Below are 22,429 nucleotides of genomic sequence, written 5' to 3' on the forward strand. Positions count from 1 at the left end.
TGTTTCCATCCGTTCACCTGGGCAGATTCTCTCCTTGAGCTTTCTTATGCATTGGCTGATGAATTATTTACAAAATTAAAAAGCCTGCAGGTTTGAAGAATTGCTTTACCCTGTATATATATCCACGCTCACATGCAACCCTGTTCGCTGCCCCAGCATTGAGAATAAGACATTTCCTTGCTGTCGAAATGTCCTTTGTTGTTTTGCTAGCTTTAGCAGCATTATGCTGCAGGTATAGGATTCTTTAAAAAAAAAAAATCAATGTTTTGCTGTCCTTTCTAATCTGGTTTCCCTGAAGATGCATTACCTAGTTGACATGTTAGCTAATAGCTTAGAGGCTATGGTGTTGTGCTTGGTGGTGTCAGCTTCTGTTCCCAGGGCACTGACAACAAATTAAAATGCTACTTAAAAACTCAAAATCTGGACCTAGGATGCCTATGAAATTGATCCAGGAGAAGGAAGCTTCCCGATTCATTAACATTTGGGTAAAGAGGGGTACTTCCATGTGGCTTAGAGTATTCGGGGGAGGGAAGATTTACGGCTTTCTGCCATCCGGGAAAGGAGAGCCTTTAAAACTTTGCAGCGTACGGGGCTGCAGTGGAATTCTTTCCACCTGTCTCCAAGCCTGGCGGCGAGAGGCAGAAGTTTATTAAGGAGATGAGCAAAGAAGCTTCTTGCATTCTTAAGCTCCACTCCTAAGTTGTCCAAAGAGAAAAGCCTGCAATAATTGATGTGCTTCCAGTGGCACGGTGCTGTGGTGTCTACAACATGTGACTTCGGGTTGCCTCCCTTGTCAGTCTGTGTTAATGTTGAAGCTGAAAAGCGCTGGTAGGTGTGCACATCGGAACCACAGAGATGCCAATGCTCAGGAGCGTGCGCGCACGTGTGTGTGTGTGCACGTGCATGCACATGGCACATGTGTGTCCTGATCCCCAGGTCATAGTCAGAAACCTATTCAGCCTTCAGAAAAATAGAAGTAAATCCGAAAGATGTGTCTCATGAGCTTGAGTTAGCCATCCTTTTTTCTCCCCCACCCGCAAGCGTTTTCCGTGATGCACGGAATTAATTTGCACACCCCACATGGAATGGAGTCTTAACGAGGAGCATACTGGGGGGAGATATAGCAGGTCTGCCCAGGGACCATGACATCAAGGAGTAAGGTGTTCTTTTTGGTTTTGCATCCCATTTAAACTTACTTTGCAAAAGGATGTTGTGGATTTCATTTGCATCGTTTCTTCCCCAAAGTGTTTTGGAATTCACTGCCGAACTCAAAGGATATCAAACAGGTATAGAGCCTGTTTTCACCAAGTCAGTTAAGAGAATTCCCTATGACAGTTTATTTTTGTAGAAGCCGTGTCATTAGCAAGCAGCAAGCCAATTACTCCGGCTGCATTCCTAGGAAAAAAGCGTTCTTAACTGCTTTGCCCACAGTCTGCTGGCTCTTAATTACCACAAGCTAAGAGCCTGGTGTGTTGCCGGGTTAGAAAAGAACAAGCCCCCGGCCTGGGGCTTGTCCTTACCTGATTTCTGTGCCAGGACAGGGATGATGGTTTTCACAGCATTGCTGGCACACTCTGGCAGCTGCTGTACAAAATTTGGGAACAATCAGCCAAGGTCTGCCATTGCCAGTAGAGCATTGCTAACATCTGTGATCCGTGGGAGCTCTGTACAGGTGGGTTGAGAGCTGTTTCCCTTCCCCAGTTAGAATTTTGATGAGGTCCTGCCAGAGAGACAGATGATGATGGGATTTTTCTGGTGGGGTCGAAGGGAATCCATGGGGAAGCTGGATGTCATGGTTCCAGAAAGCCAGGCACATAATAGCAGACAGGGTCAGTTGTGCAAGATAAGTAATGAATGCACGCGGATTGTGCCAGGTTATAACATACTGAGATGTGCCATTGGCTCTGTGAATATACGGTCTTCACCCAGGACCATGTTTTTTCTCTGTTCTAGAGTCTTCTGACATTGTTGGCTCGCTCATGTGACTGACAGCTTCCTTTTGCCCTCATACCTTTTTTTTTTTAATGTTTTCAATAATTAATTAGTTGGGTTTTTATTAGAACAAAAGGACTTTTTGATCTTGTTTTCCCTCCTGGGCAGTGTCTCTAGCTTAGTCTTAATAAGCAGTTTCACCTACTAGATTTAGTTTAAATGTTAAGCTTATGGGTTCTGTACACTGGGAACAATGGCAGTGCCTTAATAAATCGTTATTCATGTAATACCTGGATGTTAATACCATAACATCAGGAATTTTTTTGCCACATGGCAGAGAAAAAAATAAGACATATTTGCTGTCAGGTTTTAGACCTCACTGGAGAACTGATTCTGAGACCCAATTTAATCATCCTGACCGGAAACCTACTTAACTGAGGCTCTTGTTCTGCATCATGCTCAAGGATTTTGTAAGAATTTAAAACTCTAGGGGTGCCTCGCTGGCTCAGTCGGTACGTAGAGCTCATGACTCTTGATCTCGGCATCGTGAGTTCGAGCCCCACATTGGGTGTACAGATTACTAAAAAAATAAATAGGTAAACTTAAAAAAATTAATTTAAAACTCTAAATACCACATCAAACCCTGAATTTTAAGTCAGTATTCACTTTTGTTTTCTCAGTAGTTCGTTTCCCAGCTGTGACTTCCCTTTCTCCCTTCCTTCATCTGTCCATCTGTCCGTGTAACCCATCCATGCATCTGTCCATGCGTTTATCTTTTATGCGCTCATCCCCCAACTATCCGTCCATCTATCCATTTATTTAGCAATTAGTATCAAGAACCTAGTAAGTGTCAGGTTTGGTGTGAGGCACTGGAAATACTGTGGTAAATAGGTTGGTCCTGTGCCTTTCTTGGCGGGGCTTGCAAACACATAATGTTTTGATTCCTCCTTTCAGAAAAAAGATTCATTGTCACAAATCACCAAAAATTGTCTGCATTTGTTGCCTCAGCCTGTGTTTATTGAGGTTCTTCTGTATGCCAGACCCAGTGCCAGCATACAACAGGATCTAAACCAGAAAACACTCCTGCCCTCAGGCAACTAGGGAGAGAGAAACAATAGTCACATAAACAGGCAGATCTGCATGAATCCTCCTCATGGGGCATAAAGGCAGAAACCTTCCCAAGTTAAAAAAAAAAGCAGAAAGATAATCTAGAACCAAGTACACACATAATGAAAATCACTCAGCTCTTAATTGCAACCTCCTAAGTTAAATAGTCCTTACAAAGCCCCAGCAAGGACCCAGGGCTGAGATGCTGTGATTGAGCTGTGGAATTTTTCTGAGTTCCCCAGCAGCCTGAGCAATACAGGAAGCCTTATTTATGTAACTGTTATTGTCAGATCAAAGAAAGCATACCATATTCATAAAGAAGACAAAACTTCCCCAGTTACTAAAAAACTTCCCATCAAGTTTTCATACAGGGAACACGAAATGTCAGAGAGACCAAGGAAGTCTGTTCAACAAACTGCAGCAAAGGCAGCAAGCTGAAAGGAAGCAGTAGTGACAGGTTTCTGGTCCATTGTCCTCGGCTCCTTTCCCTTGGAAGAGACCCTAGGGATACTGCTGACGACCAGTTGTTAAGAGATGTGTGAGAGAGAGAGAGATCTCTCAGGTAATATACCCAGTGAGTGACCCCAGCCAGAATCACCCAGCTTTATGTATCCTGCCTGGTTTTCAAACTCTCCTGGTTGTCTTAACTCCCCAGAGCCACAAAGCAGTGAGTAGTAGAAGGAAGAAGGATTAGGGTTGCTCATGTAAGTCTCCTTGTCCCTCACCTTCTCTCAGCGACGCACTCCCTCAACCCCTCGGAGCCTAGAAGATAGACTTTGCTTTTGTATCTTTCAAACATTCCATGTGAACCAAAATTCGTTTTCATATCCGATCGATACTTTCCTTTTCTTCTCCATTAACTCCTCTCATCTGCCCTTTTGGAAGAGATTATTTGACTTAGACTCGTAAATGATAAAAGAAAGAGACAAAGAGAAAGACCATCCCCTGCTTTGGCTTGTATTTGAGTCTCTGATTTTTGCACAACCTTTAACGACATTGGCCTAATATCTCATCAGCACTTGGAGTTTTTCCTGTTGTCCATGTAAATCACTGCAGTGGCCTTCAGTCTTGGCAGATAAGTGAACTGTAAATAATTTTGCTTTAAAATGGATCGATTTGTCATCTTTAAGCCACATGAATTCTTTTCATCATTTAAGCTCCTAAGTGCTGTCTGTATTCATTTACTCTTCTGAGCAAATATTTTCAGCTCACTTTATAAGTACCTTCGTTTTGAAATCATTTTGTGAAATACTGATGAGTTGATTTTTTTTTCCTGTTTCCATTTATAAAAACCATTGCATCTTCCCAATTGCCCTGGCCTGTCAATAGTTAGGAAATCATTTGTTCTAGGGAGGTTGGTACAATTTTATTTTAAAAGACCTTATGACACAAGTGTGTGTGGGTAGTGTGTGGCCAAGGACTTTTGTGGAGCTTTGAAAATTGAGCCCATTTCTTTCTTCCTAGTCAACTGATACGAGATTTAAAGATAAAAATCTTCCTTCCCAAATAATCAGAACAGTGACAAGAGCTGGCTTTGGAAATACCCATCCCAGTATGTGGTACATCCTTCCAACTAGTCGCTCAAGCTGGAGACCTGGGAGGTGAATATCCGTGGTTCCAAGATGTCCTCCCCTCCTTTTCCTCTTCCCCGCCCTCCATTCTGCAACGCCTATTGAATCTGGCACCAAAATGTCTTTGACTTCACTTTTTTCCCCCTCCCCTTCATTACTGCTATTCTGTAGTGTAAACCACCTTGGATCTCTCCCATAGAATACACGATAGCCTCTCCTGTCTGCTTTTACTCCTGTCCACACCAACCTAGTCACCCCCTCAGTAGCCAGACCAAACTCTCTATAAGTCATTTGGGTTCTGGCACATCCCTGCTTTAAATTCCTGATTAGATTTCTTCTCCTCTGAACTAAGAATGAAACCCAAACTCTTTAAAGCACCCCTCAGGGTCCTTGCAGTATCTGGTCTCCAAGCATATCTGAGGCCATCCCATTCCCTTGCTGTGTCCCACTACGTTCTCTCTCTTCTTCAGACAGCCCAAGCTCGTTTTTGCTTTGAAAACTTAGCACATACTGTTCCCATTAATGGGCTGTTTTTCCAGAAGTCTCTCCCTACCACCTACCCACAGGACATTGCAGGATGTTGGTATCAAACTGTTAGGTTTACGTGATTAATGTCCATCAACACACACACACACACACACACACACCCCTAGATACGAGCATCAATTCTAAGAGTTTAGGTACTATCTCCCTTTGCACATTTATGCCTGAGAATCTGGCTCACAGCAAGTGTCCTGTGTGTACTTATCGGATGAGTGAACTGTAATGCATGTCAATATGCATTGTGGGTAGCTACGTACAAGGGCTTGGTCTGGACGTTCTGGCATTTGCGTGCTAGGTCGTCACGTGATGCTGGTATGCATCGAAGAACAGACTTGAAATGTCTCTTGAGCTACAGATAGATCTCTTGGGGCCAGTTTCTCACCTAGAAAAATGAGGAGAAAGACAATCCCACCGGATGCAAATCTGATCCTGTGCTATAACTAGTTCAGAAGTGAATTTGTTCTCATGCCCCAGGTCTTTGCTGAGAGGTAATTCAGGGTGGCTGTAGAGGTACAAGTTGACTTTAATTTGAGAGATGCATAAACATGACTTTTCTCCTGGACGGTTCTGGGCTCTGATCAGATAAAAGGCAACATGAAAGCTAATTAGCATGCCCACAGAAGGGAAGAAGGCATATTTTGAACTCTAGCACATACACACAGAGCATATAGCTTCAAAAAACTTAGACTACCAAGATATTGAATACAGAATATATCTTCAAATCAAGTGGTTTGCATAATTGAACTTGAAAAGAAACATAAGGCGAGGTTAAATCTTATCAGAGGAAAATCTAAACAGCTTCCAGAATGTTGTGCATTAGCCCATTAGCGTGGGTTAGAATATGTCATCTAGTGATAGCTTTAAGTGGTGACGTAGTTTTTTTTGAGCGTGTTCTTAGGATGATGCTTTATTTACTTCTGTTTGCCAAATTTAGGGACAGGGTTTAGGTGGCATTTAAAAGGGATGCAGAGATGCAGTTTCAGAGATGGTTTTATTATTAAAAAAATTTTTTTTAACGTTTATTTATTTTTGAGACAGAGAGAGACAGAGCATGAACGGGGGAGGGTCAGAGAGAGAGGGAGACACAGAATCCGAAGCAGGCTCCAGGCTCTGAGCTGTCAGCACAGAGCCCGACGCGGGGCTCGAACCCACGGACCGCGAGATCATGACCTGACAGAAGTCGGACGCCCAACCGACTGAGCCACCCAGGCGCCCCCAGAGACAGTTTTACAAACTCATTCCACATTCTGTCATTTTGTATTAAATTGGACCAGAGTCATACATTTGTTGGGAGGTGAGAAAGGGTGTTAAAATTTGAAAAATGGCCCAAGCCATTTCTGGTAGACTTTGTTTGCACACCGTGGTAATGGCAAAGCCGTTCTTCAGTCAAACCTGAGATTTCCAGGTCCTCTGTGTCAGAGATTTGTTACATCCATCTGAGGGTCTCAGGAAGCCGCAAGACGGCAGACACAACCTGTGCACATGATCTTGTGGGCATGTGTGTAAAAACACATGTGCGTTCTCTGCAGGAGAAAAGGCCAGCCCGTTAGCAGATTCTGTCAGTGGGGCAAGGTTGCCAGAAAGAAATTTTTCTCCAGTTCAGAAGGAGGGGGTGAGCGGCAGAGGTTACGTTGGGGTTCCAGGGACTACAAAGGAACCCTGGGAAAGAAGACTGTGACCTTTCCCTCAGGTAACCCTGCAGGGCAGCTCACTTTAGGTCCCAGTGAGGCTTTGTGAAGCATCGTCTTGACCCAAAGGATCCTGAAGATTCGGGGATCAGAGACTGACATTAACTGTGAAATGAATTTAGTGTCAATAGACCAGTCCCACATTCTGGCATTTGCTACTATTTGAGGAACCCAGAGACGGTGGGCATTTGAACAAGGGGATGCGGTTCTTAGGGTGAACTCCAGAGGTCCTTAATCTGTGGAATGACTTCCTTTTATATTTAAAATACTCTTTTCCTCCTTTCCTGAGAATAAAAATAAAGCACTACCAAAATATAAAAAGTAACAGCTGCATTAATTCTCCTTACCAAGGTTTACTTCAAGATGAAAATAGCTTTAAATTTTGTCTTGATTATAACAAGCATTATCTATACCTTATAAAAAGCAGATGGGGCGTCTGAGTGGCTCAGTCGGTTAAGTATCCAACTTCGGCTCAGGTCACAATCTTGTGGTCTGCGGGTTCAAGTCCCGCGTCAAGCTCTGTGCTGACAGCTCAGAGCCTGGAGCCTGCCTGATTCTTGTCTCCTTCTCCCTCTGCCCCTCCCCCGCTTGCGCTCTGGCTCTGTCTCTCAAAAATAAATAAACGTGAAAGGGTGTGTTGGCCGTTAACATTTTCTGACTTGAAGTCTTCAAGCATGTCTCCCCAGGGAGGCAAGAAGGCAGCCACTGAGGTTCTTGGAGGGCAGAAATCAGATAGCTGGCCCCAGGAGCCGCAGGTGCTGTCGGGAAGGACTGTTAGAAGCCGGAAAACCAGGTTTTATTCCACATCTCTGGAACTCGGATCCATGTAGGTCTGAGCTGAACACTTCATCCTCACAAGGGAACGGTGTCGATATGGGGGGACGGCGGTAGTTGTCCCTGCCCAGATCTCAGTGTGCTCTCCTCTCGCCTTCACCAGAGTATATACGTTGTCCCCCGGAGTCTGAGTGAACTGAGCCTCTCAGGGTTTTATTTACCAAGACCTCTTTGCTAGTGTAGAATGTGGGCCTCAAATTTCTCCCGCAGGCACACCAGATATAATTTTAAGTGCTCTGTCTTGCCTTCATCAAATACATGCCCATCTCCTCACCTTTGAATCCTTGCCAAAATCCATATTGAGACCTGTAATCTGTATTAGTCAAGGGTAGATGAAGTTTCTGCCTTTCTGGGACTTTCTTCAGATACCGATACCGAAGCGAAGACTCAAAGGGGAGGGCGTAAAGGGACCTGAGACTGAGATGAAAGGGAACTTGAACATTTCCATGAAGATGGGGAATGAAAGGTGACGGATACCTGGGGAGAGAGGGAGGAAGGTTTTGATAGGTTTGATTGTAAGACCAAGGGGAAGATTGTGATGCTACATGGAACTTTAGGGAACTGAAATGCTCTGGGTCAAAAGATCTTAGGAAACCAATTAACTAGCACAAGCTATACAGGTCCCATAAGAGAGGACAGAGATACCCCTTCCTGTCCTCTGCCCCTTTACGGTGCTTTTAAGCAGATAAGTATAGGGACATAGCATCTATTAAGTGAGAGGCAGGATTCCAGAATTTGTATTTTGAATGGGGGAAACTGAACACCGGGGCTTACCACCATCTTTTATTCAAGGAAATAAGAACTGAAGTGATTTCATTTCCTGCCAGGTATTTTTCTTCCCACTAGGTTTTGCTCTCTGTTCAATCACCATTCAAACAAAGAGCATTTCATAAAATGGGAAGGGTCTTTTGCTGAGCAGGTTTTAAAGCACAGAAACCTGCTTATTCTATTGAAATTTAATGAAACTCTTTCCTTTTGAATGCTGCTTGGACTTTGGACAGGTTGCAGATCTAACAAGGCTGACCTCCTGAGGTCAACCCATATAGAAAGTCTGATCTTGGTTTTTTAAGCAACAGCAGTGTCAGGAGGTAAAGAGGTGAAAGGTGACTCCTACAAAATTGAGTAGCTAAGAATTATGGTAGCTCTTCATATGATAACTACTTATATGCTTATAAGTACCAGTGCACATATAACGCTAGGCATGATTTTTTAAAAGGTCTGATCTCTTCCTTACAGTGTTGAAGAACTAATGGCAAAAGGTAAAAGTGGGGCATTTTATTATTGAAAGATGCAAAATGGGAAGTCCCCAGGAACATTTTTAGCCCTGATTGTATTTACTCTGGCTGTTATAGCCTTACATTTAAATCCCTCGTGGTATTTTGTGTCACATGTTTTGTCCAAAAATTGCTGATGTTGAAGTGATACATCTCGTATCTCTCCCCTGAATTTCAAAGTCATGGATCCAGTTGCTTATAGGACACGTCCAGATGCATGTCTCATAGCTCAAATTTACAAGCCCAGAACTGAACTCTTACTTCTAACTGCACAGACCCAAATAATCTTCCCCCTTATCACCGCCATATCAGTAAGAGGCTGAGTCTTGCAGTTGGATCAGACCCTCAACTTTGAAGCCGTCCTTGATTCCCTTCTCTCACACCTTGCATACAACCTACTCGTCCCCATCTCTGCCACATTACCCTGGTCCAAGCCATCATCCTCCCTCACCTAGATAGTTACCACAATATCCTAAGGTCTCCCCACTTCACGGCTTGCCCTGGGACCTTCTAAAACAGCAGCCACAAAAATGAGGATGCTAAACTGATACATCTTGTAAAACATGCACCCAGGGTCTTAGCTGGGAACCTATGATGGAAATTGGATTTGTTTTCTGCTCCAGCCCAGAGAGCAATATGGTTTGTGATTATGTCTTCCCATCTGGCCCGCCCCTCTCTCTGTCTGCCAATCACCTGGGGATTTATCTGCATGCAGCACTAGCTGGAGAAAGATGGAAACCCAAATGTTGTTGACGTATTTACATATGTGTGCGCAGACGTGCTGAACAAAAACAAGCTGATGGAAACACCCACTCAGAGAGCCAATAACAATTCTCTTCTTGCTTCTCTCACTCGCTTGCTTTCAGCAACCACTGGAAAGAAAAGACAGCCAGAATAGTTCTCAGCACAGTGTTTCCAGCCACCGGAGCCTGCACACGGCCTCCCCAAGCCACAGCACACAGGTGCTCCCCGAGTACCCACCTGCAGAGGCCCCAACTCCAGATCAAACCGACAGCTCTGGGCAGAAAAAACCAGATCCTTTTAAAATCTGGGCCCAGTCCAGGAGCATGTATGAAAACCGACGTGAGTAGCACCCTGGCCCCTGTCTTCCCGAGCCCCCTCCCCAAGGCTTCAACCGTCTCCTGAGGCTTCTTGAAAATAGATTTTCAGTGTGTACACAGAGGAGAGGTAAATCAAGGTGAGAGGCGAAAGCTTCTCAGAGTAGTGATAGAATCTGCTGGGTGTTCATGGAGGATCCATTATGTGTGCAGTTTGGGGAGGGCTTGATATGGATGGTGGTCAAATAAAGGGCTTGGATAAAAATGGATTTATTTTTCCCTTCACTTAGAAGAAGTGGCAGATGAGAGCTGCTGTCTCCTTAACTCTTGCCCGTGTAGAGACCATGGCCTTGTTCTTGAGAAACAGCTCTGATGTACCATAGAACGTAAATACGATTGGTTTGGATTGCAGGAGTAATGAGAAGAAATTAAATGCTTTCTTAGCGGTCTCCTAGTTTTTTTTAAGAATACTGGTAATTTTTTTTTTTTTACCATTACCAGCCTTTTTAAATATTCCCCTTAAAAAAGGAAGGAAAAAAAAAAAACCCACAGTGAGTGGTTTGTGCTTTAATTATTTATACTGTGGTCACGTGTGTTCCTTTGGCTTCACCTTTTCGATAAATGTGAACTGGTGACGGCATCCATCCGTTACTTTTTGGCTCTTAATGCCCTTAATAGTGCCTTTGTGTTTTATTTCTTTTCATTATGAAATGATTCCAAACACTGTTCACGAAACATAATAATCATTGATCCTGCCATTATCAGTGAAAGCCCCTAAGGCGCCCTAATCTTAGAGGATACAGACTGGCCCCCTGTTTTGGAAGTTGCTCTTAAGTGACATTTTCTTGTGAGGACGACTGGTCAGGATGCAGCAGCCCGGAAGGAGTCGACAGGAGCGTTTTCCCATCGGGCTGTGGGGTGGGCGAGAATGTTTAATGAGAGAGGAGGCGTAGTCTGGGGAAGGGTCTGATTAAAATTGGAGGCGAGGAGAGACTCATTCTGTCCATCCTCTTTGTGACTGACACCCCCCCCACCCTCTCCAGCCCCAGACAAGTTTTTGATAGCCACAGCTGTGGTTGCTTCTCGGGCAAAGCCCCCAAGTCTCCAGCCTCTTGCCCGCCCACTCAGACTTGGCTCTGAAGCCTTTCCTCTGCTGGCTGGAGTGATTCCTCTGTGACCCAAACAAAACAGGGCGGGGGAGGCCAGCATCCCCATCTGAGAAGGACAGTTGGCCACCCTCCTGGGTGAAATTCAGCAGTTAGGGGGCACAAGGCAAGTCTGGAGTCTTGACGATTACCAAATTTTGGAAGTCCCTCAGGGTCACTCTAGTCTTTCCTTCGTCAAGGGAGAAATAGCATTGCGTTCTTACTCCAATAGTGTGGGACACGAAATAAGCCTTTTTGGCCAAGGGTTCCCTATGCTGACAAAAGCCAGATAATCTGAGAAGGAATTTATTTAGTCCCTGGTCTAGAAAGACCCCCTAGAGTATCCCTGAGGCCAGGCCAGAGGAAATGAAGTTCCATTTGGAACATCCCTTGTAAGCATTAGTTGGTACGTATGAACCTGGGGTCTGTCCTCACTCTGTCTTCTCACTCGTTGTAGTGATTTCATCGAACAAATGTTTTCCAAAGAGGAATACTTTCACATTCTCTTCACACTTCCCTCTAACCATGTGGCTCCTCCAATCAATGGCCCACCTTCGGCTGATGTTGACATATTGCTTTATTGACCAAGCACCTGCTTTTCTCCATACAGTACACATTTATGACTGAATTTCTCCTGGACGAATCTTTTGGTGATAAAAGAAGTCGTGTTCTGCAGTGTTGCTGGGGCATGGCAGATTGACAGACGACTAATGTACCCATTTAATAGGAGACACCAGCTCAAATTCCATGTTCACCTTGGGGGAAGCAAAATTTCTTAAGAATTTAGTGTCTCATCAAATTTCCCAGGAAGTTTTTAACCAGGAAAAAAAAAAAAGTAAAATAGGTACTCTTACCACACAGCCAGCTAGCTTACTTAAGCGTCGAAATTATTCAGGCGGCTGTCAGACCGAAATATTTGGAATGGTGCCAGTTTTGGCTCTGCTTTCTATAACATCTAAGGAATAGGATCTAGCAGCATAAATGAGAATCAATTTCTTTTTGGGTGATTGGAGGTTCCATAATTGAGTGATCGTAACAACTTAATTGATGTTAAGATTCACATGGATTTCTTCCTCACCACTCAAAGAGAGTAATGATGAGACTCCCCACCCCCCATGGTAATTATTCAGGGTCTGTCACAGATTTTCTTCTTTTCACAGTACCTGCAAATGAACCTACATCAATCTTGTCTTTTAATCAGTGTTTTGCTTTATCCCAGATCCGTTTCTCCCATTACCTTAGATTGTTTTTTATCTTGTCTTTCAGAGGAAAAAAAAAAAAATACAGCATGTAGCCTTGTTAGATGTGATTCCCTGCCCCTCCCCCCAAAACATATTAAAATGAACAAAATTCTCCAAGAAAAACGGGGAACTTGAAGTCAGGAAGAACACTTTCCTTGGACCCATGTTATCCTTTTTATTTGGAAGATAAATTTTCCTTCTGTTTCATTTTATTCTGAAGGACAGGGTGAAGATTTACACAGTTTCTGATCAGATTCCTTCACGTGGTCTAAATGCTGTACAAAGTAGTGTATTCCTGATAGGGCCATCTGTCAAAACACCAGTGTCAAAACGAATCAATCTGAGTTGCGGATGTGTTAATAAATCCCTTTGAAGGGCTTAAATTTTAATTAAAAACCAAGTCAAGTATGGAAGTCCTTTAAAAGCCACGTGGCCTGCTTTGTATTTTCTCTAGTAACATGTCCCTTGCTCACATGGCTTTAAAAATGATACTGATAGGGTGTGACTAGCGAATGTTCAGGAAGACAAGCTAGTATCTCGTGTGTACGAAAGGAAGTCTAAAGCTTGAAAGTGCAACAGTCTCTGTTCATAAAATAGTTTGGAAAGAAAAAAGTCAGAGCTGTTGTACCAATGTTGTAAACCTGTCCTATTCAGGAGAAACATGCTCGCAGGTTGGAATTGGTCACGGGGATCCTTTACTGTAGTGAGTTTAAGGAGCTTGGTTGTACTTCCAGATTTCAAGAGCTGTTATGACAGCTCTTATTTGTGTTCTGTTCCGATCTTGGCCAGATCTGATGAGTTTTGACTCTAAATAAAAGGCTACTCTGGTTGAACTGCCTAGAATTCATCTGAACAGGTATTACTACAAGAATGAATTCCATTGGGAATCTGATACTTTTCAAAATAAATGCTGTGGCGTGGCAGTAACAAAAGTAAATTATTTTTTTTTTTCAAAAGGAAATCAGGGTTTAGACAAACTTGAAGTTCATGACATGATTAAAACAAAGTCATACGAGAATGTGTACTTTAAGGTATAATTAAATGTGAACCGTCGGGGATGGCAATGCTATTTCTGTGAAATTCTCCATGGAACAACTGTAAATACCAGCTTTTGACAAGAAAAGCACCATGAAAAAAAAGAAGAAAAAACCCACAGAATCAAATTGTAGTCTTTTAAAATCCATAGCAGCCATGACCTTTACTGTGAAAGCTTAACTGCCCGTTCCTTATCAATCACAACTAAATTAAAATGAACTAAGAGAAAGCACATACATTAAGCTTTGCAAAATTGTGAAATTAATATTCCAGCTATGTCACCTTCGCCTGCATCGGGATTGAGCAAGGGTGAAAGAGAAAGAGAAATCAGTTCCACGAGTTTTGGAGAATGTCAGAGTAAGGATCCACTGAAAGCTTTTATTTCTCCATTATTATTCATACTGTTTGATGTTGCCATTGGTCTCGGGGGCTGGGGGAAACCTCAGAGAAGGGAGGGAAGAAAGAGAACTGCCATGAAGAGAAGTGTTATGGCGCTCTTGTTGCCCAAGCACAGACCAAAGACAAGATGAAATAAAAAGCGATGGGCACATTTTATCCAAGTCTGGAAATGTGTGTCTCTAGTAATGGAGACACCAGGAGGTTTCTCTGCAAACCTAGTGACTCCATTCTTTGTAATTATCAAAGGAAGTCTTTTGACTGCTTTATTGAGTTGTCGCTGGCATCACCAAAGGAGGTAACTGCTGACATTGTCCCCCGTGCAAGGGCTTAAAAAGGAGAAAAACCGGACAAAGTTTTCTTAGTTCTTTTTTGATTCAGCCTTACTCAAAAAAAAAAAAAAAAAAAAAAGGGGGGGGGTGATATCAGTATCAGAAAGATAATTCGTCCCTGCTGCCTCCTAAAAACTTAATTCTTCTAAAATCTGCCTGAAATAAAGAGGAGAGCAAACCATTTGGGGGCAGGGATTAGAAACCTCAGTGCCCCTGGGCAGAAGTGGCAGCCGAGAACACAAAAGAGAGAAATTCTGTAATTCTGTAACACAGTTCATGACTGATTTATCACCGAAGTCAGCTATTTGGGTACGTGGAGTGTGGTTGATGGGAGAGTGTAATGGTCAAAATGCCAAAGTCAAAGTGCCAAAAGACTTTCTCTGTAACGTGTCTGTGTTGATGTATCGTGTTGGTGTCTGTGTTTTCCTAGCTCATCGCTGGCATCTTCAACGTCTTTGGTGTCTTTGGGCATCTTCCTTTTCAACAGGAAGCTCTTGCAACAAATTTGCCACTTTACCGCTGATTCTCAGAGAGACACAAATGCTTTTTTTCCTATGGACTAAACTGTATGATAAGCCTAAGTCTTTTGGCCACAACCACCCATACCGTAGTAACTGAAACCTAAATGAGTCAATGAAGGCAGAAACTTGCTAATTTGGTGCTAGTGGAGGAGGGGCAAGTGTTCTTGTGTTCAGTGATGCTGAGAAAAATGGGCGTAGGCTGAAGTCTCTGCAGAGATCCTTCCCTTGTTGACAAAGGGCTCAGCAGACTTAAGGCAGACTCTGCCAGCAACCGTGTGCTGGCTGCAAAGCACCCATGGTCTATTTTGGAAATAATCCTCCTGCTTGAGTGAACCCAAGACGGAGACCCAACCTGATTTAATTTGTTGTTTCAATGAGGCTATTAGAACAAATACCCTTTCGGCAGCTACTCGAACAGGAAGAAAATACTGTTACCTTAGCGTGCTCAAGAAAATATCATTCTCAAATTGTGTTTATGGGAGTCCTATGATGTAGCTTAAATGCATATTCCATGGAGGCTTGTAGCTTAGCCTCCACAATTATAATAAAAAAGCATTGGGCATAAAGCACCAACGAAAGCCCATCGTATTAAGATAGCTCAGGCAAAAATATTGGACTCCAACTTCTCTGACTGGTACTTACCTGTCCATTTAGTTTCTTCTCTCTCGGCGTATTCATTGAGTGTACATTCAAAGCGATTGGGTGAGTCACTAAAAAGGGACATCTCTTGCCAACTTGAATTCTCCCCTCCCCACTGTACAAAACTGAAGATGAGAATTAAACCCTCAGGTCTACACACTCCTTCAACCCAAAACCCTACTTCTTAAACAAGCCAGAAAGTATGTAGGACAGTATTTGAAAGTTTCCTTTAGGATTCACTGCCACCAAACCATTTTTTTCCCTTAAATAAAAGATAGGTCATTTAAAGATCACAAAATACACTTGTATACATTAAAATACTAACAAAGAATTAAATAGAAATAATTTTTTATTACGTTCATTAAGTAACACAGTGGTATATGGAACACTTTCACATACAGTGGGTATTGTCTTACAGAAGTTATTTTTCTTTTAATAAATGAGAATTTTTATTTTAAAGCTTGGGCCATTAATGAGTTTTAAGAGTAAAATATCAAGTTATTGGATAATAAGTTAATACTTACAATTTTAAAATATTATAGGCAAATTCTGGAGTAAAGCAGTCATTCTAGTGGAGAAAACATGAAAAATTGATACGGAACACTTTTGTAGTCATCATTCATGTTGAGAATATCAAAGGCCAGCTACTTTTGGGTAGTACTACTGAAATCATAGCAAACTTTGCAAAACTGGACATACTAGGACGTTCAAGAGTAACTTTTGGCAAAAATGATCTAACAAATCAGATGATTGGATTGCAGATCTTGATAAAGGGAGAAAGAAGTGATTTTTTTTTAAGTGAAAACTCTTTGACTCAAGCTGTTTTCTTTCATCCTCTACTTGGTATGACATCAGATCACTTACTAGGACTTCTAAATTCTCAGAGCGAGCTTCGGTTTCAGTGGTCACTGTGGCTTGGCATGAGCTCTCATCTCAGACACAGGCACCCACTTTGTGGTCCCACACATAATGATTTTAATTTACTTAATTTTTCTGACAATAATACCAAAGGCAGTGGTCAACACTGACTTCTGGCTTAGTCCAGGATAATAGCTTGGGCTTGATTAGGAATTATCAAACAGTGATTAGTCCTTTGAAAAAACGTAGGGCCCAGTGACCTGTCCGCCTACTGATTTCTGCCCAGTGTCCTCCATTATTTCATCCATCCGGATTATTTTGCTTCCTACTCTTGTGTTGGAAAGCTGTCATCTGCTCAAGCACCATCAGGATTGGTCTTCTATGTTCACCTTTAGAGCAGGATTCCTTTTATCATAGAAATAACCTCCCTCTTCTTTCTTTCTTCTCTGCAGTTCCAGATTACCAGGAACAGGACATCTTTCTCTGGAGAAAAGAGACTGGATTTGGATTTAGGATTCTGGGTGGAAATGAACCAGGAGAACCTGTGAGTCTCTTGTCTACCTCTTCCCCCCAGTGCTGTCTTCTAAGATACCAGAGCCAACCGGCAGCCGTGGCAGATCACCAAGATTTGAGCCCAGCTGCGTGCAGCACAGATCTGCCTTATCTCTGACAGTATGGCTCATCCACTGGATTCAAAGGGACCAGTTCCCTACTTAAAAGTTTGTATTTGTGATGATAACAAGTGGCAGCAGCAGCATCTGGAGCTCCCCATGAAGGAAAGTGAAAACAAAAAGCAAAATAATAGGCATCAACTAATAAAAACTAATAAAAATAACCCTGAACGAAGGTCAGGAGACATTTAACCTTCTTGATCCTCAGGTCCCTCATCTTTAAAATAAATTTAGTATCCTATCACAGGACTATTTTGAAAGGAGAAAAGAGAACTAAAGATAAATATTGTTAACTTCTTCATGATAATAATTAATAATAATAATAATAATAATAATAGCTGTCACTTATTGAGCACTTACTATGTGCCAGGGCCTGTGCTAATGGCTTTTAATATACATTCTCTCATTTCTCCATCAAACTCATGAATGTATCCCCATTTTTCAAATTATCAAATAAAGACAAAGAAGGGTTAATTCAGTTGCCCAAGATCATAGCATTAGTAAGTGGAGAGACTGGAATGGGTCTGACTTCAGGGTCCATATTCTTAATCATTCTTTTGTCAAAATTCTTTGTAAACTTTAAGTGCTAGGTAAAGGTAGTCACAAGCATTATTGTCTACAGAAGGCAAGGAAACAAATATTTTAGCTAAGGTTTAATGAATGGTAAATACAACCAGACCCCAAATATAAAGGCTTCTCTGCATGTGGGTGCTAAAAAAGTACAGCGATGGGACATCAAACCGGGCTTTGCTGGATTCATTTCTTCATTGAACAGTATTTACTGAGCATTCCCTATTGCTAGGCATAGTGCTAGACCTTTAAAGAAAAGTAGTATTACTATTATAATTTCCAGTTTCTAGAAGGAGGGTTCTTAGGTAAACAGAAAAGGAGAAAAGATTTTGCAAATGACAGGGTAAAGTCATTTATTTCTGCAAAGAGGACAAAGAGTGAGTCATCACCAGACCACAGGTAAATGGAAGGAACCAAACAAGAAATAGTTACTCTTGGGACACCTGGATGGCTCAGTCAGAAGAGCATGCGACTCTTGACTCTTGTGAGTTGGAGCCCCATGTTGGGTATGGAGATTACTAAAAATAAGTATATAAATAAACTTTAAAAAAAGGAAGTAAGTTACTTTTCCACCATTTAAGAATTGTTATAGCACCTTCACAGTGGCCTGGTACCCACTGGGTGCTCAATAAACGGTTATGGCAAGGATGCAGCCATGAATGAACACACTGAATTGTTCTCAACAATGTGAAGGCCATCAGTATAATAGTAAATCAAAAGGTTAATGTTTCACCCGTCATCCACTTATTCAACAGATTTATATTGGTCACATCGTACCACTGGGTGCTGCTGATACAGACGGCCGCCTGAGGTCTGGGGATGAATTAATCTGTGTGGATGGGACACCGGTCATTGGAAAATCACACCAGCTTGTGGTCCAGCTTATGCAACAAGCTGCCAAGCAAGGCCACGTCAATCTCACTGTGCGGCGCAAAGTGGTGTTTACAGGTATGTTTTTCATTCATTCCTCTAGACAGCGCATTGTCACTTGATGCACAGGAAAGGCTTCCTTCCTGTGTCTGCCTCCTCGAGCATCTATTTTAGCAAATCTTTGCAAATGTGATTAAGCTCAGAATTTCCAGATGGTCTGCTTCTCTCAAACCCAGCAGAACTTCTGTCACTCAAAAGTACTTTAATGTGCCATTCGTGCATGTTCAGCAAAAGCTTCTAGAAGAAGACTAGTCAGATATACACTACCTCTGCTCATCCCCCTTGCCGACCAGAAGTTAGTCACCTTCTTCATTTAATGTTAATTCTCAACAAAAGAGGTCGTTCTAAAAGTCAGGAGAGTTGTAGCCTCAAATTAAAAGAACAAAAATTAGTTCTGTGCTGCCAGATAAGCTCATAAAAAGTGAATGATCCTTTACTCTGTTGTTGCCTGCATATGTAATCAGGCAAGATCTGTTTTCTCCATCAGAAAGGTGTAGAGGTGGCCAGTGCTAGGCCATCTTTGACCCCTTCCTCCTGCCTGCAGGCTTTCAGGTACTGTACGTGAGTTCTCCAAACATACAAACCCTTTCTGGCCCAGCTCAAATAAAACCTTCTCTGTGAAACCCTCAGAAATTCCCTCCTTCTTCCAACTGCCTTCCGATCTTGGCATTCCTTCCTTGCCATTCTTGTGAATCATGGTTTACCTCTGTATCAGAATCTGCCATTTTGAGACAGTTCATTGTCTGTGTCCTTCCATTCACTCACCAGCCTCTTGAAAGCACACTTGGTGGTAGTTCCCCTGGGTATGTCTACAGCCCCCACCTTGAAACAGTGAAGACGGAATGCAGAAAAAAGCAGATTAAGCGTTCTATCACTTGAATTACTGAAGAAGTAGGACATGAAATCCTATCATTTCTTCATAGCTTTAATATTAATGAAACAAATACTTGCCAAATAAAGTTAACTGGCACCTTGTTAAAAATTTTTTGTATAGCTCATTTAAATGGCATGTCATTAATTATAGAATTAAGATATCAGATTCTAGTGTGAGAGTCCTACCTTAGTGAAACCAGGGAAAACAGTGTTAATCAGTCATGGATTATGCTCCAAGAGCTCATTTGCGGCCTTGGAGAATTTCTTAAAATGGTATTCCGTGCGGCCAGAGGCTGTCAGTTAAAAATGGCTTTGGAGATGGCAATGAAAACTTTCTTGACTTCACTGACCCAAATAAAAGTAATAGAAGCAATGTGATTTTTGTTTCAGATTTGTTTTTAAATATTAAATATTTGGGCTTTTTAGCTTTGGGTCAAAGCCATGTTAAATCTCTTAAGACACAGGAGACTAAGTACAATAAGCCAGTCACAAACATCGTATGAATTCACTTATATTCAAATTCACAGGGTAGTCAAATTCATAGAGACAGAAAGTCGCATGGTCATTGCCAGGGGTTGGTGGAGGGAAAAATGGCTAATTACCGTTTACTGGGTACAGAGTTTTAATTGTGGCAAATGAAAAGTTTCTGTAGCCGGATAGTGGTGTCGGTTGCACAACATTGTGACTGTACTTAATGCTTCATGCCCCTGAGCTTTACACTTAAAACTGGTTAAAATGATAAATTTTATGTTACAGATATTTTCCCACAATAAAAAGAAATGTATGAAGGGAGAAGCTTTGAAAATAAATGCTTTACCCAAAACTCGAACACACATTTTGTTGGGAGCATCAAACCTAAGTGGCTCCTACCTCTTACTGTGACTTATTTAGGTGTGCTTTACCCTGTCACCCGATAAAGCAGTAAAACGGGAATCCTAACGGAGGCTAATGTATCCAGGAGTGTGATCAGAGTGGGCAATGACAGTTGGAAACCAGGGAGAGAGACTAAGTATACCTCTGACAGGTGTTGTCAAGAATCCCACAATATGGCAACCTTAATGGCAAGGCCAACGTACAGGGTCCTGCCTGATGGAAAAATAAAAAGCAAAGCTGCTTGGAAGGCGGAGCAGAAATGTGACTTTTGTGTGCAGTGACAAGGTGAACGTGCACCAAGGTCTCCGAAGCGAAGGTGGCGGTCGTCCCTGGGGCAGGCCACCCCTGCACCGGTGTTCGTGTTCCTGTGATATGTGCCCCCGGCAGTAGCACCGAGTGGGCCCCTCTTGCAGCCAAGTTGAGCCTGAGAGTGGGTACTGATAGGCCGGGTGCTGTCAGTGACACGAGCTCGGCGTCCCCTGGGGTGTTTTCACGTGGCGGTGGATACCGTGCAAGAGCCGTGTATCTTGCAGCGGCCCTGGCATCCGGAGCCTGCCGGGCCGCGGCCTCCTTCCGGGCCGCGGCGCTGCCGTGCGGGCCGGCCGGCGGGCGAGCGCAGCAGCCCGAGGCTGAGCCGGGTCTCTCTGTCACGCAGCCCCCAAAGCCGAGAACGAGGTGCCCTCGCCGGCCTCCTCCCACCACAGCAGCAACCAGCCGGCGTCCCTGACGGAGGAGAAGCGCACCCCGCAGGGCAGCCAGAACTCCCTGAACACGGTGAGCTCGGGCAGCGGCAGCACCAGCGGCATCGGCAGCGGCGGCGGCGGCGGCAGCGGCGTGGTGAGCGCGGCCGTGCAGCCCTACGACGTGGAGATCCGGCGCGGCGAGAACGAGGGCTTCGGCTTCGTCATCGTGTCCTCGGTGAGCAGGCCCGAGGCCGGCACGACTTTCGGTGAGTGTCCCCGTCCGCCCTCCGGACCTTCCCAGGATGCCGACGAGTGCGTTGCGTTGCAAGTGAAAGATGGCCAAAATCTCATTAACAGAAATGCCTTCATGCTTTTCGCTTCAGGTAATTGAAGTCATAATTGGGGGTGGAGAGTGTTTTGTAGCTTTTCCCCTCCTGAAGGTGGGACTTTGGGGGGTTTTTTGGTTTTGTTTTGTTTTTTAACCTTTCAGCGGCATGCAGAATGCGTGTCCACATGCGCAGAAACAACTTGAAGCATAAATGATATTTGCCTGAAACTTGGAGAGCAACCTCGACAGTGTAGAGTGGGCAGTCTTTGTCAAAGAAAGCCTTTTGTGAGGTCCTGAGTAGGAGGTCATTAACAGCAGAAGCCTCAGCAGGTGTAAGGGTTTTTAGCCTGAGCTTATGGTTTTACAGAGATGCCTAGGGAGCAATACAGGTGTAAGGAGTAAACATAATTACATGCAGTGCCCGTTCCACCTTACCTGTGTCCTTTCTCTACTCTTTCCCCATCTGAAATTTTTAAATGTTAAATATTTTTAACCTGTCTGGTTAAGGATCTGGTTAAGATCTGAGTTCAGAGCCATTTGTTTTCACTGCCCTTGAATTCTAGCAGGGCCGATTTACCTGTCTCATCCGGATATTGGGGGTTTCAGCAGAGTATGGAGAAATGCACTTGTCACCCTCTGAGAAGGTTAACTGATGGGTGTACTAGCAAAGACAGGACCCACATAAGTCCAGGAACCTAGTAACCTATGAATCTATTTCCTATTAGAATGGATGATAAAAATGTACTCCAGAAATGATCCATCATCTTCATTAGATAAAGAGTCATGTGTTTATCTCCCAGGCACATCTGTTCATTAATAAGGAATGGGATGAGAGACGGGGCAGGGCTGTGTGGGCTTTGAAATGGACTCTGCTCTATCTGCAAAGGAATTGTCCCCAAGAGTCCGATGACCAGTGACCCAGGTCACTGCTGGCCGAGATCAGGCCAGGTGCTCTGTCCCTTCAGCTTTCGGATCCAGTAGCACTCCCTTTATCTTCATTTAGCCTTTATACGTTGCTTCCTGCAAAAGCCATTTCCCTAAAGTCTGTTCATTAGGAGTCCGTGAGTCAGTCAGGTCTATGCATGTGTGGCTGCAGTAACAAACGCCCGTTACTAACCGTGCTTCTGTGAGCTACATTAATAAAGTTATCGCAGCATGTCACGAAGGGATGACCGGACACCAAGGCAAGGTTTTTGGGGGCTTTGTTTGTAAATTTATCTGGGGGGCTTTTCTGTGTAATTTAAAAATATTCGAACAAGGCAGAGAGGGGTAAGAAATCCCATTGTTTGATCCTCCCCATGCACCCCTTGATCTTCTCAGGATTTTA

The 22,429-nt window shown here is 43.3% G+C and overlaps 1 protein-coding gene across 18 annotated transcripts in view; it reads left to right on the forward strand.

Annotated features, from left to right (window-relative positions):
• MAGI1 (membrane associated guanylate kinase, WW and PDZ domain containing 1) overlaps positions 1–22,429 on the forward strand; it is a 630,408-nt gene that overhangs the window by 586,648 nt on the left and 21,331 nt on the right. For 13 of the 18 annotated variants that reach the window (XM_027039185.2, XM_027039188.2, XM_027039186.2 and 10 more), the window contains 5 exons: positions 9,816–10,032; positions 13,702–13,785; positions 16,627–16,718; positions 18,171–18,363; positions 20,747–21,040. In XM_027039185.2, coding sequence (XP_026894986.1) covers positions 9,816–10,032; positions 13,702–13,785; positions 16,627–16,718; positions 18,171–18,363; positions 20,747–21,040 — 880 coding nt within the window. The remainder of the gene's footprint in view (positions 1–9,815; positions 10,033–13,701; positions 13,786–16,626; positions 16,719–18,170; positions 18,364–20,746; positions 21,041–22,429) is intronic. The other 5 variants (XM_053219111.1, XM_027039182.2, XM_027039183.2 and 2 more) reach the window with 1 other exon arrangement.

This window comes from Acinonyx jubatus, chromosome A2 (assembly GCF_027475565.1).
Source record: "Acinonyx jubatus isolate Ajub_Pintada_27869175 chromosome A2, VMU_Ajub_asm_v1.0, whole genome shotgun sequence".
In the NCBI taxonomy this organism is placed as follows: domain Eukaryota; kingdom Metazoa; phylum Chordata; class Mammalia; order Carnivora; family Felidae; genus Acinonyx; species Acinonyx jubatus.